General features: G+C 38.3%; 1 protein-coding gene across 1 annotated transcript; it reads left to right on the top strand.

Annotated features, from left to right (window-relative positions):
• The first annotated feature begins 7397 nt into the window (after positions 1 to 7397).
• LOC110483505 (hyaluronidase-1) lies at positions 7398 to 15061 on the top strand. The gene is made up of 3 exons (XM_021553470.2): positions 7398 to 8315; positions 13390 to 13479; positions 14633 to 15061. The coding sequence occupies exons 1-3, from the start codon at positions 7398 to 7400 to the stop codon at positions 15059 to 15061; spliced, it is 1437 nt and encodes a 478-aa protein (XP_021409145.2).
• The last annotated feature ends 1583 nt before the right edge of the window (positions 15062 to 16644 follow it).

Raw genomic sequence — 16644 nt, 5'->3', positions numbered from 1 at the left:
AGCTTAGAGCATTTTCTCAGGAATAAACCAAGGCCTGATTGTAGGCATTCTCTCTGTTATCAATTTGACTTAATTTTCTCTTTTATAAGTGTCTCCAATAACAAAAAACCTTTCAGAAAATGAATGTGTGAATTTAGCAGATGGTGTGAAAGAAGCTAAACTATTTTAAATGCTTTGCAACAATGTAAACTCATGTATTATTTATTGTACAGTATTACCAATTCATACATTCATATAAGCTATTAAAATTCCATGCCAGAAGGTAGGATGTATTCTATTAGTGTCAATTAATGTTCATGGTCTTCAGTTAGGAATATTTAGTGATAAAATTAGAAGGAAAATCTATAAAAAAGTGAAAACTTGATGGAATGCTGGTGGTTGGCACTTTAATTTTTACCCATTGAAGGTCAGAGCCAGAAGAGGGTACTGAACAATGCTGAAGATATTAGTCTTAATTATTCAGGGAATTAAGGCTTTAAGAGCTGAAAGGTATAACCTACCAATTTATTTCTCTCCTTTAGTCTTTGCATATAGAGAAGAAATATATATAAAAGTCTGAACTTTTGACATAAATTTTGCATCTTTAAATGTTGGAATATTTTTTCCTAGAATACCTTTGTCTTCAGTTTATAATGCAATAGAGCAGATGGACTGGAATTGAAAATAACAATGCATCAGGCTTTTGCATGAAAGATTACATTAGTGATTAATTATTAGATGCAAGCTAAATTAATGTATTTGATATCTAAAATGGTATAATACTCCAGATGTTTCTTCCACACACAAAATACTTCTTTTGCTCAATCCTTCAGTAATTGAAAAATTGTTTGTGGCACATATATATTCAATCTCCCTCTACTGCACAGACAGATTTAAACCATATTACTTTATCTTCCCCTGGTATTCAAAATGTCATCAATAATCTCCAGTGATTTAAAATGACAGTACAATCTTTTAACTAGTGTAATACTGGGACTCATGATCTGTGTCTTTATTTTCCCTGTCATTGTGCTGAGTAGCCCTCAATCTTGCTGGTGCTAGTGAAATGACTTGGCATAAGAAACAATGTGTGTGAACATGTATCAGTCTGGCCTCTAATAACTAGAGACAAAGGTACTACAGGTAGAGGAGGATAGACCAGGACATAGGAAGGTTTTTTTTGTAACTACAATGGTTATTTTTAATAGAATAATTTCAGGCTCCATGGGAACAATGTCTTGTCAATACCAGCTTTTTTCCCTTTCATTTCCATGTTTCCTTGCTTTTCTCTCAGTTTAAGGCATGACACAAGCTGCACATAACAGAAATAAAGCTAAACAGGAGTTGCCTCAGCAAACCTCTGCCCCAGAAATTATTTACTGTAAATCTTTGATACGCACCAAAGAATGTCCTCTGGCATTTTCCATTTGCTTTTACATGAATAATCCACAGTTCACAAAAACATCAGCAATGATATCATATGCCTGAATCCCCATCTCCTTGGTCTTTGAATTTCTTTTTGTATATTTTGCATGAAAATAAAGAGATGCTACTCCATGCTTGGCAACCTCACTACCCTCATATTGAAGAATTTGTTCCCTGCATCTAATCTAAACTTACCCTCTTTCAGTTTGAAGCCATTCCCCCTTGTCCTTTCACTACATGCCCTTGCAAAGAGTCCTTCTCCATCTCTCTTGTAGGCCCCATTAGGTACCAGAAGGCTGCTCTCAGGTCTCCCCAGAGCCTTCTGTTCTCCAGGCTGATCAACCCCAACTCTCTCAGCTTGTCTTTATGGGAGAGGCACTCTGAGCATCTGAGCATCTTCATAACCCCTTCTGGATACACTGGAACAAATCCATGTCCTTCTTATACTGGAGATCCTGGAGCTGGGTGCAGCATTCCAGGTGGGTTCTCACGGGGCAGAGTAGAGATGCAGAGTGCTGGTCATTATTCTCTTCATGCAGCCCTGGGTGTGGTTGACTTTCTGGCCTGCAAACACAGGATGCTCGGTCATGTTGACCTTCTCATCAACAAACACCCCAAGTCCTTCTCCTCAGGATGTTGTTGTCCTTCTGTCCATTTTTAACTTAGGATCTAATATGAGAAATATAACTGGAGAATGACAAAGATATGTGAGTTGAGAGACTGAAAACTGGTAATTGTGAGGGTACAGTGAATACTTAATCTGTCTCTAATGCAGTTTTACATTTTGGACACCAGAATGTTTCAAGATAGAATACTCTGTTAAGACAATATTCTCTGTCCATTTTTCCAGCTTACTCATGAAAGCCATTATGCAATAAAAACAGGAAAAACAAGAATTTTTGCATAATTTTCAAACTGAAGAAAAACTACAGGGTAAGACTAAGACAGAGGCAGACTGGACAGATTTGGTAATTCCTGTATTTCCTAAGAAGACAGAGAAATATACAAATGTGTAGATAAACACATTGTAAATATATATGATGTGCATATAAATTATACCTCATAGGGAATCATGTATTAATGCACAAGATTTTTTAAATTATTTGCAAGCAATTTTGAAATGTCATTGTGTGGCAAAAAAAAAACCCCTAAAATACAGTAGAAATGTCTGTATTTCTTAGCCATACTAATAACTTCTACACCAAATGAGGTCAGCCTACATTCAAAAAAAGGCTACTTCTAGCTGCCAATTTTATACATTCCTCAGAGGAATTCAAACAATTCAGTTTCATTTTCTCCCTTTTTGTCAGCAGATTTTACTTCATTTCCTAGAAAAATAATTTCCTATGAATATGAGAAACACTAGTTAAAATGAATATGCTTGCCACTAAACAAAGTGTGAAGCACGCTCAGCATTTGCAAGACAGGAGTCAGTAGCACATATGAGAGAAATGTTGTAAATCTGGTTTAGATCACAAAACATGACTCTTTTGTTGGAAAAGTCATTTTTCCTCTCTGAGTTAACTGTATTCTTTCCTATTCTGGATTTTAAATTATGTTAATCAGATACTGCTTATGAGGGAATCATAAGTGGCTGTTACCATAGGAACTACAGTGTTTTTTTTTTTTTTTTTTTTACGTTTGTATCTGAATTTTGGAGTAATTATTGAGTTCAATGACAGATGTGCAGTATAATGCATACTTCACAGATTAAACCAATTGTGTTATAGCTAATTGCATGGACTATACTTCAAGTCAGCACATAAATGAGTATAAAATGAGAGGATGACTGGTGGCTGTTACGAAGTTGTGTTGTCTGGTTATATGACCAACATAAAAATCATAATAAGCAGCAGCTGTAATGTCATGTGTTGCAGTACAAAAAATGCTGGGATAATCAATAAAAACCATTAGAGAAGAACTGTCCATCTAGAGAACACCATTGATGTGTATTGGAACACACAGTGTGCAAATAGCATGAGAGTCTATATTTTTATGAATTTTAAGTGGTATATTTTGGAATCAAAGTGTGCAATTAAGATATCTAGTTCAGTTGTTTTCAACTACTTAGAAATCAAAATACAGTGGAATTCTGACTAATAAACACAGTTGAATACAGGTTGGACTAAGCAGTTGCTTGAGAAAAGTAAAGGTTTGCAATATTTATAAAAATTATGAAAGGAATATGCAGAAATGAGCTGATCTTTCAAGAAATTCAAGAAATGGCAAAATTCAAACTTACTAAATGATATATTGAAGTCCAGCCATAACCTGCTTCATCCTAGACTGCATAACAGAAACTGAGACAAATAGAAAACTACATTTTTTTTTGCAGTGAAAACATGATTCAGAATTTCCTGAATACAATAAAAAAAATCTCATCAGCTTTGTGAGATTTGTGATCAGACCCCATTTCATTCACTTATAAACTCATTTTTGTTTTTAGAATATAGAGCAGAAACTCTGAGTGCATATTCTGCTCTGAAAACGCTATAGTGCCACAGAAAGCTATCTGCATGTTTGAGAAGTTAAACTGACCGTGATAATGTGTCATTGAATAAAAAAAAAAAAATGACCCAAAGTTGATAATGAGCTTCAGAGTGGAATTGTTAGTGTCTCTGCTCATTAAAAACAGGGATTAAAGCAGTCCAATTAGTGGCCATGCATGAGAGTAAAAAGAATGAAGTCCAAAAACAGAGCAATGGAAATTGTAATAAAAGATGTTTTGTTCTTTTTTCCTTCATGCATTTGTGAAACAACAGGTAATTTATTTTCTCATCATTCAGAACTGTAGGCTTGTCTGCTTCTTTGAAAACTTGTTTCCCTTGCCTTCAGGAGAATTTTTAAAGAAAAAAATATCTGTAATTAAATTCCCATCTGCAAATAACATCAGAATTAATTGCAGATTAATGCAACTATTGCAACTATATTGGAACTTTTTCAAATTATGATTTTTTTTTCTTCTAATTATCTCCCCTTTAAGGAACTGTGTATATGGTAATGTCTCCTGTGTGGAATAAAAAGTAGCATGAAAAGTGAGATGTTTTGCAATGAAATGCAGTGCTTTAATTGCAGTGAGATTCTTTAGGCATCTAAAAGGTAGGCATGTTATCTATGCACTTACCATCTTATTTAGATTAATAGAGATTGCTGAGTAGCTAATTCCATGTAGCTTTAAAGAAGGAATTTACAGCAACTTTCTGAGGTATCAAGTATTCACTAGAGGATCCTGAATGACTGCCCTTGATCAGATCCTAACTTCTAAACAGCTTGAGCAGGATTAGACAGATTTCCAATTTTTTTTTTTTTTTTTTTTTTTTTTTTTTTTTTGGTGGGATTCAGCTTGTAGGTGTAGAAATCTGCATGTCTAGAGTTGAGCAACATGTCCAGCCTTCACAATTTCAAAGATTTCGTCAATCCAAATCTTGAGAATTATTTGACATTTACTGAGATACATGTTTTAATTTTGTCACTTGTGATGTTTTGTCCTGAGTGACCTGGGTGAGCCAGGTGACATCCAGAGATCCCTTCCAGCTTCAACTATTCTGTTACTTAAAGTATTGTCAGGGGCTTTAAAATCTTGTCAGGCAACAGGGATTGCCCAATAATTAAAAATACATACTAAAAATACCCTGCAATATTATCTCATGACCTAACCCTGTTATGATTTATTATCTGCAATATTCTAATGTCTAGGCCTCTCAGATCTAGACAAGAACTGTACTGTGTTAGCCATGAATATCTAAAAAACTGATCTAATTATATGTACACAATAACACAAGGCTGAACCATCCAGTGTTTGGATTGTGGGAACAGGAAGCTGGGATGTTTTCCCAGATCTTTTCTTACACATAAATTCACTAAAGGTCTTTTCCTTTTTCCTGATGCTCTTCCCATTTTATCTGAGCTATCACTTTTAAAGAAAATTGGTGTTTATCTTATAGATTTATTCACATGTACTGCAAAGCAATCCAGTCCAAATAATGAAAAATCACTTACCAATGTAGTAAGATCATTTGCTACATCAAAGAAGAATTGCAGAGTACTGTGGTGTGTTCCTCAGTTTGTATAAAACAGGAAGGGAAAGGCGGTTTTTGTGGCTTTTTTGTTTGTTTGTTTGTTTGTTTGTTTTTCTCAGGCCATGGCATTACTTAGATGATTATGCAAGACTGCAGGGAAATGGAGAAAAATATGCCAGTTGCAAACTTAAAACTTCCTTCCAACAAATCAGTTCAGTGAAAATAACCTTCTGTCCTTTTGGAGCAGGCAGAGCTTTTAAGTAGTGTCTTGGTGGCAATGGCCCATTTCACTAAAGGATGTTGTCCTTCATAGGATCTAGGGGATTATGAACAACATTTTAAAACCTGGGTGCTAAATCTATATTTAGGTCTACAGAACAAGCATTCAGAGAATGGGTGAGGGAACAACAGAGCATAACTCTTTAGCTTGGTAGTGAGGGCTTGCTGCTGGGAAATCCTGCCTTTTGGCTTCTTGCAGTCCTGTCCTTCACTCCCTATCCCAGCCACAGTTCCATGCAAATTGCTTCCTTCTCATCTTGGAAAGGTGCCCTCATATCAGACCACAGGTGAGGGAACTCAATGCTTTTCTGGGACTGAGGATGGAAAAACACAAAGCTGAGGATAGAGAAGGGCTGTGCTGTAGGAGGCATAAGGATAAAATGGAATTTAAGGGAAAGGCAGAAAAGTAGGAGAGCAGTGTCAGACAGGAAAAGATCCATCAAACCCAGAGGATGGAAGAATGACATGGAAGGACAAATGACAGAGAAAGAAATCCTGGATTATATAACTTATTATAGCAAACATATTTTCAAACAGGAGAAAGCTCTTCTAGTCAATGAAGTCAATGATTAACTGATGTTAACTGAGGAAGTACCAAGGACAAGGAAAGCTAGACTTTAGCGGCAAGGAAATAAATCATTAAAATGGATGCAAAAATAGGAAAACATCCACTTTTAGGACATTTAAAATTCACATCTGGTGCATGTATTGAACCTGCAATGTACACAGTGATTGCAGTGATTTAACATGTATCTAAAATGGTGAATGAGATAAAATAACAGCTGAGAAGATAAACTATGTTGTATTATATATATTCATAGAAAAACCTCTTTAATGATCTCTGTAGCATAAAAAGATCAGCAAAGAAACCTGAAAAACAAACCCAAGACAGACCTGAGTTGTATTGTTTGTGATGAGACTGGAGCAGAGACAGGTCTTGGAGTAGAGGCAGATTCTGGGGGACATGGGGACTTGTGGACATGGGGTACAAAGCAGGAGTGTGTCTGGGGTACCAGCAGCCTTGCAGCTCTGGCAGTTCCCAGAGTACTGCAGCCCCAAGCCAGTGTGACTATCAGAGAAAACATCAGACCCTGAAAGGAAAAATTAAGATGAATTTCTAAAATCTAGCTCCATTTTCAAAGATACAGCATGTTCTTTCAGCTAGTTCAGATCCAATTAACATATTTTATCCTATCCTGAAAATTGCAGTTTCTGAGTCGTCTTCATTAATCTGAGGTAGAAGTGTCTGCCTTTTGTTGAAATTATCTTTCCTATTGTGACCCTTTGAAAATACAGATAGTGAAGACTGTAGCCCTGCTGTAATGATCTTCTAGGCAAGTCAGACTGACCATAGTAGAGCTTGTTTTGAAGCTGAAATTTCAAATGTTTTGTAGACATGAGAGAACAAATAAATTTTATGGAAAGGTCTGAAACAATTGTGTGAGGAGTCTAGGTGAAATGAAAGTGAAGTTTCCAGGCAGTGTAGTCCATCAAAATGTTTTTCAGAGCATTTGAAATTAGTGTCAACTTTTACAAGATCAGTTTTGCACTTTTCTCTCTTGAGGTTAATGTTATCAAACGCAAATCAAGCCAAAAGACATTCCCTTACCATCAAATTTGCCTCCATGCTGCCCTTCTGACATCTTATCTTGGTTTTGTTTTCAAGGACACACCATAGCAGAAAAAGCCCAAGCCATGGATGTTGGGGTCACAGTGCTGGCAGCAGTGGCACTGCTGACTCTGGCTGATGCTCAGCTGCCGAAGCCGGCACGGGCCCCTCCGGTTCTGCACAAGCCTTTCATGGTTGTTTGGAACGCGCCGACCGAGCAGTGCAGGCTGCGCTACAAGGTGGACCTGGACCTCAGTGTTTTTGACATTGCATCCAACATCAATGAGACTCTGAGTGGATCCAATGTGACCATCTTCTATCACACCCATTTGGGATACTATCCCTACTACTCAGATAATGGAGATCCCGTTAATGGAGGGGTGCCCCAGAACGAAAGTCTTATCAAACACCTTAGCAAAGCAAAGTCTGACATTGACTATTGCATACCCATGAAGAAATTTCAGGGACTTGCAGTCATTGACTGGGAAAACTGGAGGCCCCAGTGGGATAGGAACTGGGGCAATAAAAGCATTTATAGAAATAAATCTCTCGAGATTGTTAGGAGACGGCATCCTCGGTGGCCAGAGGACAAAATTAGGAAAGTGGCTAAAGAGGAATTTGAAAATGCTGGTAGGAGTTTCATGAATAACACCATCCTTCTGGCTGAGCATATGAGACCAAATGGTTTGTGGGGTTACTATCTTTACCCAGACTGCTACAATTATGATTACAAAGAACACCCCCAAACATACACAGGGAAATGCCCACCCATTGAGTCTTTCCGCAATGACCTCCTGCTTTGGTTGTGGAAGGAAAGCACTGCTCTCTACCCTTCCATATACCTGGATTATATACTGAAGTCAAGTCCAAATGCACTAAAATTTGTTCACTATCGGGTTAAAGAGGCAATACGTGTTGCCTCAATTGCTAGAAAAGACTACATTTTGCCTGTATTTGTTTACTCCAGACCATTTTATGCCTATACTTTTCATGTTTTAACAGAGGTAAGCAGAGAGACTTCTTTCAAAATGTAGAAATTAGAAATAGCCTCTTAGAAAAAATATGTTCTAAAAGCACTTACACATTTGTTTTTCATATTTAAGGCAGCCCCCTGAGAGGTAGTACTGTAGTCACAGTACAAGACTCTATGCCTTTCAAGAGTTAATATTGCAGTGGTTTTTTCTACCTCTGTGAGATAACATTGTATATTTTTAATGAAGGTAATTTAGCAAGAAAGTACGAAGAATTATATTCCTTAAGGAAGTAATTCATTGTGATATTTTTATTTTTCAGGGCAGCTTGTGAAATGAGCTGGGCAGATATTGTGAAGCTTAAAATTAATTAGTGCAATGCATAGATAAACTTCCATGAGAAAATATCCTCAGGACTTTGTTGTTTCTTTATGCAAAAGTAAATTAATTCAATATAGAAATAAACTAGTCAAGTAAAGTAGTCTGCCCTGGAGTTTCTAACTCCTGCATGATGAGCATTGGCCATATATCTCAATTTTCAGAAGTATCACATCTTCATGTCTAACATTTAGTGCTAAATTGTGGAGTCTTTTTATCAAAGAAACCCAGTTTTTGAGTCATGCAATGTCCCATCAAGCAGTGATCAAGTGTAATAAATATGTAGTGGCCACAACACTGATGGTAAATTATAGATGTGAAAATCTCAGACTTTCTGGATAGGTAATGATGATTGTTTATGCCCATAATAGAGACTCACAGTCACTTATTCATTTCTCTAATAGTTACTTGAAGTGCCAAAAACTTTTCTTTGGTTTCTATCAATTCCATGAGAAAGGAGAAAATCTGGGACGGGGACTCATGGAAATTACCCCTTGATAACAAAGGTATCTGGGGGTTCTGCCTCCATTTATTTGATGGAGAGCTGCTTGGGAGATTCCTTCTAATGCTGCCAGAGACAAGTTCCTGACTCAAACCAGAACAGAAAAAGGGCAAGAAGTGGCAAGGGAAAAGGCAAAGTTCAGTCCAGTAAATCACAAGCTGTGTGAGGCTTCAGCCTTCAGCTGGAGCTGAGGAGGTGCAGCAGAGAGCATCTGAGAAATGTGTCAAGCTGACCCCAAGAAGCAAATGATACATTCAGGCTGCCCTTGAGAAGCAAATTGTACATAGAAGTAATTTGGAATTTAGTCTGGTTCATTTTTAGCAACCAGGAACACTCTGGAGCTGTTTTCTCTGTGGAAATTATGGGCAGATAGGCCAGTCTAGTCCTGAAGGCAAGGAGTCACTGAAGTGAGTAAAGGCAGGATGTCACCCAGAACACCTTCACTGAAGAACTCAGGCTAGGAAATACATAAGAATTCTTGAAGTGTAGTCTGTAATAATACATTTTTATAAAATTAATTAGTTCTTTGATCAGTATAAAAATATCATGTTACTGAAAGCTATGAAAACTAGCATGCTGCTACCAGTTCAAAATCTGTGGTGGTACACAGTTATCATTTCACCTTAAGATATTTTCTGAACAGTTACAGTAGTAATTTGGAGTGGTGCTTCTCTGACATTGCATTCTTTAACTCACCCACCTGTTTCCCTGTTGCATATAGCCATTTACTACTGGATGCTTGAAAAACTGCTTTACAACTTTACAAAGATCTTTACATAGTCAGCAAAACATATTTCCATTATGCTCCACTATGTATTTTCTAATAAGAACAGCATGGACAGGGTACTCAACATGGGAGAGGCTTAACCTGGACAGACTACACACATCATCTGTGGGAACAGCTTGGGGTCTGACAGAAACTTACAGGGTTGTATTTAAAAACATAGAAATTATCCAGAAAATAATGGTCTTGTTTTTTTCATAGCCCTGGAGCCACTGGGATAATTTAAATGAGGTTTTGTATGTTCAGATTTTAGACTAGGAGACCAGGTTGGAGCTTCTCATTTGACGCATGCCAAGCCCCTAAGTGATGCTCACAAAATTTCAAACAAGGCATGAAACCTCTGAGCTCCAGAAACAATGTGATGAAGGTGACGAGGAAAGGTCCCAGGACAATGACATCCAGGCTAAATAGCCACAGAAAAATCAGGGCAGTGGGCAGATGGGATAGTTTCCTGAATTCTGGCAGGGACTGGGCCAGGAAAACTACAGCCTTGCTCCATTGAGCTGTGCAAGAGCTGTGCTTTCTGTTCCAACAGAAACAGTATTGATATCCAAGATTGTGTGCAAGCTCTTCTGTACAAAGGGCTTCTGTGAAATTGCACAGTACAGTCAGAAAAAATGGTTGTGAGTCAGTCACTGAGGGAGAGACACAGGTCTATCAAACCTTCAGAAAGTTGAAAGGCCTAGATCCCAGACAGATGCTGTAGCTGTGTATGCTGTACCTTTCACCCCAACTGCATCTGGAAGTAAGGTGAGTTGTGCATAAGATGTCTGAGAAATTAATCCTGCTTTTTATCCTGGAAGAAATTTATAAATTCTGGATTGGGATCCAAATCATTATGAAAGGCTTTTGTATTTGCTAGAAATGTGTATAAGCAGTTTGCCATCTGTAGAGTATTTAGAAACTTTCTGATTAGACAATTCACTACTAAGTATGTGGGGAAGGGAAGTTGCACAGTAGCATCTGTTCTTCCTGACTAAATGGCTGAAATAATTAATAAAGCAGGATGGCAACTGGCAAATGATTAATAATGGATAGTAATCCTGTTGTTTCCCTACAGATAATCTTCTCTCATGACCAGGTGTGCATGTGTATAGACAACAACCCCTGCAACCATGCCAGGCTTGAATGACTATTGCTGAATACAGAAAACTCTTGTCTGTAACTTAAGGCTCTTCAAGATTACAGATATGCATATTTTTCTTTCCTCAACATGTAACTAGAACTGACTGTCTTGTTTCATTTTGAGCTCCACAACTAATGGTTTAGTTCACCTTCTATTCTTTTAAGGTCCAGTGCAGTGACTTGAGTGATCAAAATACAAAGAAGCATTGACAGACAATAAAGCCTCCTCCTCCCTGCTAAATCAGGTGTCTATTTGGGGAGAGCCCAGCCTAGTCTTGAGGACCTTAGGTAGTTGCATGTTGCCCCCAAAAGCTTGAACAAAAATGAGCATCACGAGGGAAGAGGCTTGTTGACTCGCTAATCATTTGAACAAACACCATTTGCCAAAGTCTGATACAAGAAACAAATTAGGATTCCCAGCTAGACAAATTATAAGATATTAATATTTAAAATATCTATTTTTTGAAAATTGCATGCTTTCTTCCATATGAGGCTTTTGTTACACTCTCAAAGAAGAGCCATTCCAGTGAGCCCCCACCAATGCCAAGCTGTGCTGTGTGAGAAGGGGCACATGGTTCAGTCCCAAAATCAGGACTGCTGTGTCATGAACTCCATCAGAGGCTGCTGGTGGAGTTCATATGCCTCACTCAGTTCTTCATGGAGGGTTCTATTTATCTCTGGCCCAAATTTGTCATTCTCGGCTATTAGGAGTAGCACGTATCTTTCCCTTTCTCAAAATACCCAAATGAAGAGTGAAACCTTTATTTTCTAACCCTGTCTGTGGCAGAAGAGGAGGAAGTAGGGGGTGGTGCCTCCTTATTTGCATGACCATCCAGTGGTCAGAGTCCCTGCCTCTGGTGCAAAACCTCTTGGTTCTGTTGTCTTCCCAACCTGCTCAGGATGAATCCAGCACCCTGGAGGGTGCAACCTCCTCCATAGGTCATTTGAGGAAGAACTCTTCTGTACTGATGGGTTTTGAGGTACTGAACCTGACACATTGATTCAGTAAAAGACATAACTATGCCTAGAATTGACATCAGAAACCTTATGTCTTTCCTTGTGGGCAGGCTACCTAATTATTAATGCAAATTTATTATAAGCTGTAGTTGGGTTCCCACTTATTTCTCTTTCTCTCCTTTGAATGTTCATTGAGTTGGTAGAAAGCAAAATGGCATCAGACAGAGATGTTATCTGAAACCTCACGATGAAGGTGACCCTCTCTGAATGATTATCTGGATATTATATATCTGACCAGCTCTTACTATTTCCCTCCTTCTGGGAAGGACTCTTAGCACTTGATATTTGTTCCAAAAAAATCAAAACCAGGAAATATAAGGTGTAATGAAAGCATTTAAATGAAGTCCTATACAATATTTTTGTGGTGAACTGCTGTTTTCACCAGAATCTAGCACATGTGCAGGTATTTAAGAGTCCTTTAAGAATCCATGTGAGAACATACCTTCCAAAAAAATGCCAAATTTTGGCCTTAGCCAAAGATAAATGCTGAATTTTTCAGCGTTGTGAAGGTGGTAATACTAGACTGCAGGAAAGTGGAAGAGTGGGTGCCTCAGGGACTTAGGTGTGAAATTATCAGTGCCATCGGACTTCACACATCTAGAGGCCTGGATGAACTTTAAGGATTTGTTTTGTCAGTTTTATATCCATATTAATTGGATATGAAGTGCTGTAATATTTTTGTGGATCTGATAAAACTAACAGAAGAAAGATGTGGAATATGGGGTTGTAAAAACTAGATTTACTGACTTCTGGTCAAGCAGTGTAATTCCCAAAGCATATTACTTACAAAAAATGTATTTCAGGGTTTTCTCAGGTCCTAGTTCATCCAGCAATCCTCAATATTTATTGATTATTTATTCTGGAGGTCTGATAAGTTTTAATTCATTTTTAATGAGATCTGAAATGTGTTAGTGCAAAATCATTCAACCGTTATGTGAGTAATGTAGAATCACATCCAGTCTTTGCATCTGGGTAAACCATAAAATGTTTTGCAGATGACAAAGACTTGGGAATCCTCATTACTAACACATGACACTGAATTTCACATTCTTTTAACATTTGATATTTTGATCTTTAATTAACAAACTCCTTTTTTTTTAAACCAATTAATTAATTAAGTCCCATTGGAAATACCCTAATCCTCCTCAACCCTCTTGAAAATAACACATTCAGTCCACACCACTATCCTTTAAAAAGAAGTGATGCCCATATCCCACTGCTTTTTTTACTTTTACTTTTGTCTTTTTTTACTTTTACTTTTATTTGTTTTTCTCATGTGTGGATTTGGCTTTCTTTTTCAGAGAGATCTGGTCAATACCATTGGGGAAAGCGCAGCTTTGGGAGCAGCTGGAGTTGTTCTCTGGGGCAGTATGCAGTACGCCAGCTCAAAGGTTGGTCAGATCAGTTTGCCAGTTCTTAGGAATCACCTCAATATCTCTTGTCTGGCACCACACCCTCCATAGCACCTATCTATCTTTATCAGTGCCAACATCAGATCTATCAGATCAGCCAACGACTGAGGATGGTGGTTCAGTAATAATTTCAGGTGTCATTAATTCTGTTAGGCTGAAAAGTCCTGGTGCTCCAGAGCACATTGCTTTGGGCATGTCATTTGTAGCTCAGTGGAATAATGTCCAGGTGAGGAGAAAGACATATTTCAAAACAATGCCATGCAAATATAAGCACAACTAGTTATACAGTGTTCTGCTTTGTAACTACTGCAGTTGTCCAGATCGACTGGGAGGGAATGGATCCTGGAGGCGAGGTATTTTCTCCAGTTGCTAATGTTGAAATGTTACATGGAAAATAATGTCACAAGACAAGCCCTAGTTATTTCTCCTGGGTTCTTCAGACTTTCAGAAATAAACCTTCTTGAGGAGGTGGGAGGTAGAACTGGAGTTCCTCAGGAGGCACAGCAGGATAGCCCCCATTCCTAAACCTGGGCTTTGGTGCCCCCTCTGCTTTTCATGCAGTCTGCTGTCCAACTCCTGAAGTCTCTGGCAAAGCATCACTGACTTGGTCAGAGGAACCAGGAAATCTGAACTGGAACTTTCGAGTTGCAATTGCAGCAACTCCTGTGCTGGTTTATGAATATTATGTGGCTCCTGGTAAACTGAAAGTATTGGAGTGATCAGGGCCAGAGTGGTGACTTGATTTGTGCTTTAAAACCTGTTAGTCCCATACATTTCTCCTAGTCAGCAGTTACCAGAAATCTCTACTTAAGGGACCACTTAGTCCCAGATATGAACCATATTAACCCTCTTTTTTCTTCCTGGGAATCCTTCCTAGTCTCACACTATGTGTTCCTACCAGGCATTCAAATAGAAACTATAGCAGATGTCAATACTTTTCTAATCTTACACATGGAAATAAACTCATTTAAACCAAACTAAATAGATCCCTCAAGTATGTAAGCAAACAAGATTTATCTCAATGGATTACTTTGGGCAAGAACAATTTAGTAATAGCATCTTTTTAGACATAACAAACTTGAACATAATGCTAGATACTGAGAAATGTGTTGTGGTATTTTAATTTTCGCAGGAGAGCTGCTTAACAGTGAAGCAGTACGTCGATGGGCCTTTGGGACACTATGTCATTAACGTGACCTCAGCAGCAAAGCTCTGCAGCAAAGTCCTGTGCAAGAAGAATGGAAGATGCATCCGCAAAAACAGCGACTCTTCTGCTTATCTCCACTTGTCCCCCAGTGATTTTAAGATCCACGACAGTCACTCAGAGAGGGGCCCCAGGTTCCAGGTGACTGGTAAACCCAGCCTGGAGAGTATTGAAGCCATGAAGCAAAGGTTTATTTGTCAGTGTTACCAGGGCTGGACAGGAATATTTTGTGAATTGCCTGACCAAAAGCTATTGGAACACTGGGTTCATGTAGTGTTTAGTAGATCAAGAAAACAAAGCCTTTTTATCTTCCTCCTAGGAGCCATGCAGCTTCTTCTGCTTTGTTCTACACATTAAGGTCTTCTAAGGCAGTGCAGGGGAATAAAAATGGTGCCTCTAAGAGTTATGTTTCTTAAAAAAATATATTGTAGAGGGAAAAGGCATTCTTGATTACATTATTTTATTCTATTTTAGTAATTTTCCACTCCTGGAACTTTCTAAGACATTAAAAATTTTGAAAGCACTTTTTTACCAGCTCCTTTACTCCTACTCTGTGTTTCACTCATGTGTTCAACACATAAAGATTCTGTTGTTGCAGTGGAAGTTTTACCTGAGGAAAAAGATTGAATGAAGTTATAGAATGATTCAATCATGTAGAAATTCAAAAAGAATAACACAGAACCTCTTTGTTTTGGGAGTGGGTGATTTAACATAGTGAAGAGGAGAGTGTTGTGTATCAGGGATTAGGAACTGTTCTCTGCAGCTCTTGCTGAAATCAAGTGGTACATTGTGTGAGCACCTGCACTATGCCCAGAGCCAAATCCATTGATCCTACTATATCATTCTGTATAAGCAATGTGAAGAGTATAGAGTTAGACATCAGCACACATTTTTAAAAATTTATACTTCTGTATTCTGAGGCCTAATTTGATTAATGTTACTTCCAGAGATATTGGTATTTCCAGTACTAGTGTTCTGTCATCAGTTTCAAAGATACTGTCTGACTGAACATCTCTGCAATTACTTTTAGGTGAGGGGATTCTGAGCTCTGAGAGCAGCGCTGGCAGCTGGCACCCAGCAGTGTTTCTGCCTGGGCAGGAAGTAGGGAAGCACTTCTTTGTGTTTTCACCCCAACCCCTTGCTGCCTTCGGAGCTGCTGCAGGTCTTTGCTTTCTGCTGGCTGGTCAGTGAGTGGGAAGTGAGAACAGGCTGACAGATCCTACTGTCAGTATGCAGGTCAAGAGAAAATTAAGAACTCTATTCATTAAAATATTTTGGCTAGCAGCCTTTGGCTTCAGATGGGAACCTCTCTGAAGGTGGTATAGCTTAATGAACTACTGACTACTGGTTAATTTAGCATCCATAACACGCTGTTCTGATGGGCTGTGCTATTCCATTTACAGTTATTCATTGATTCATGTTCATGTGTGAACAAACGTATTCCATCAAAGACCTATCTGTCTTCCATGTAGCCTTTCAATGTAAAAAACAGTGGATACCTTCACTGAATTGAAGACAAGACCAAGAAATTTCCTACACCACTCTGACTTACTAAAATAATTTAATTTTAGATTTTTGTATGATGTGTTGGATGGACTATTGTTCCAGATCATGGACAAAACCATTAATAAGAAACCCGTATGTGGGTCTAAGACTTCTTTTTTGCCCTTACAAGTGTCTGTATTGATCATCTGTGGCCTGACTACATTGCTCACATTATACAGTACCCTATTCCTGTAGCAGTTTGATTAAAATCAGCAAGGCTATATGGAGAAGATACTCAGCTGTCTATGGAAGTCTGAATCATGTCTCTATGAATTGTCTGCTGTGTTCTCTGTAATCTCCTTATCTCTGAACATTTCTTCATGGTAACCCTACATAGCAAAATCTGTCTTTGCTTTGCCCAGACCTGATTCACAGCTGGTGTGAAAGGTGATGTT

The sequence above is a fragment of the Lonchura striata genome, chromosome 5 (assembly GCF_046129695.1).
Source record: "Lonchura striata isolate bLonStr1 chromosome 5, bLonStr1.mat, whole genome shotgun sequence".
Classification (NCBI taxonomy): Eukaryota; Metazoa; Chordata; class Aves; order Passeriformes; family Estrildidae; genus Lonchura; species Lonchura striata.
The sequence above is the reverse complement of the archived record's forward strand: the minus strand, read 5'-3'. Positions and strand labels throughout refer to the sequence as shown.

Bases quoted from the DNA above. Each gene is read 5' to 3' on its own strand.
- LOC110483505 (XM_021553470.2), top strand. From the start codon at position 7,398: ATGGATGTTGGGGTCACAGTGCTGGCAGCAGTGGCACTGCTGACTCTG. The intron at 8,316-13,389 runs GTAAGCAGAGAG...TTTCTTTTTCAG, and splicing joins CTTTTCATGTTTTAACAGAG to AGAGATCTGGTCAATACCAT. The intron at 13,480-14,632 runs GTTGGTCAGATC...TAATTTTCGCAG, and splicing joins TGCAGTACGCCAGCTCAAAG to GAGAGCTGCTTAACAGTGAA.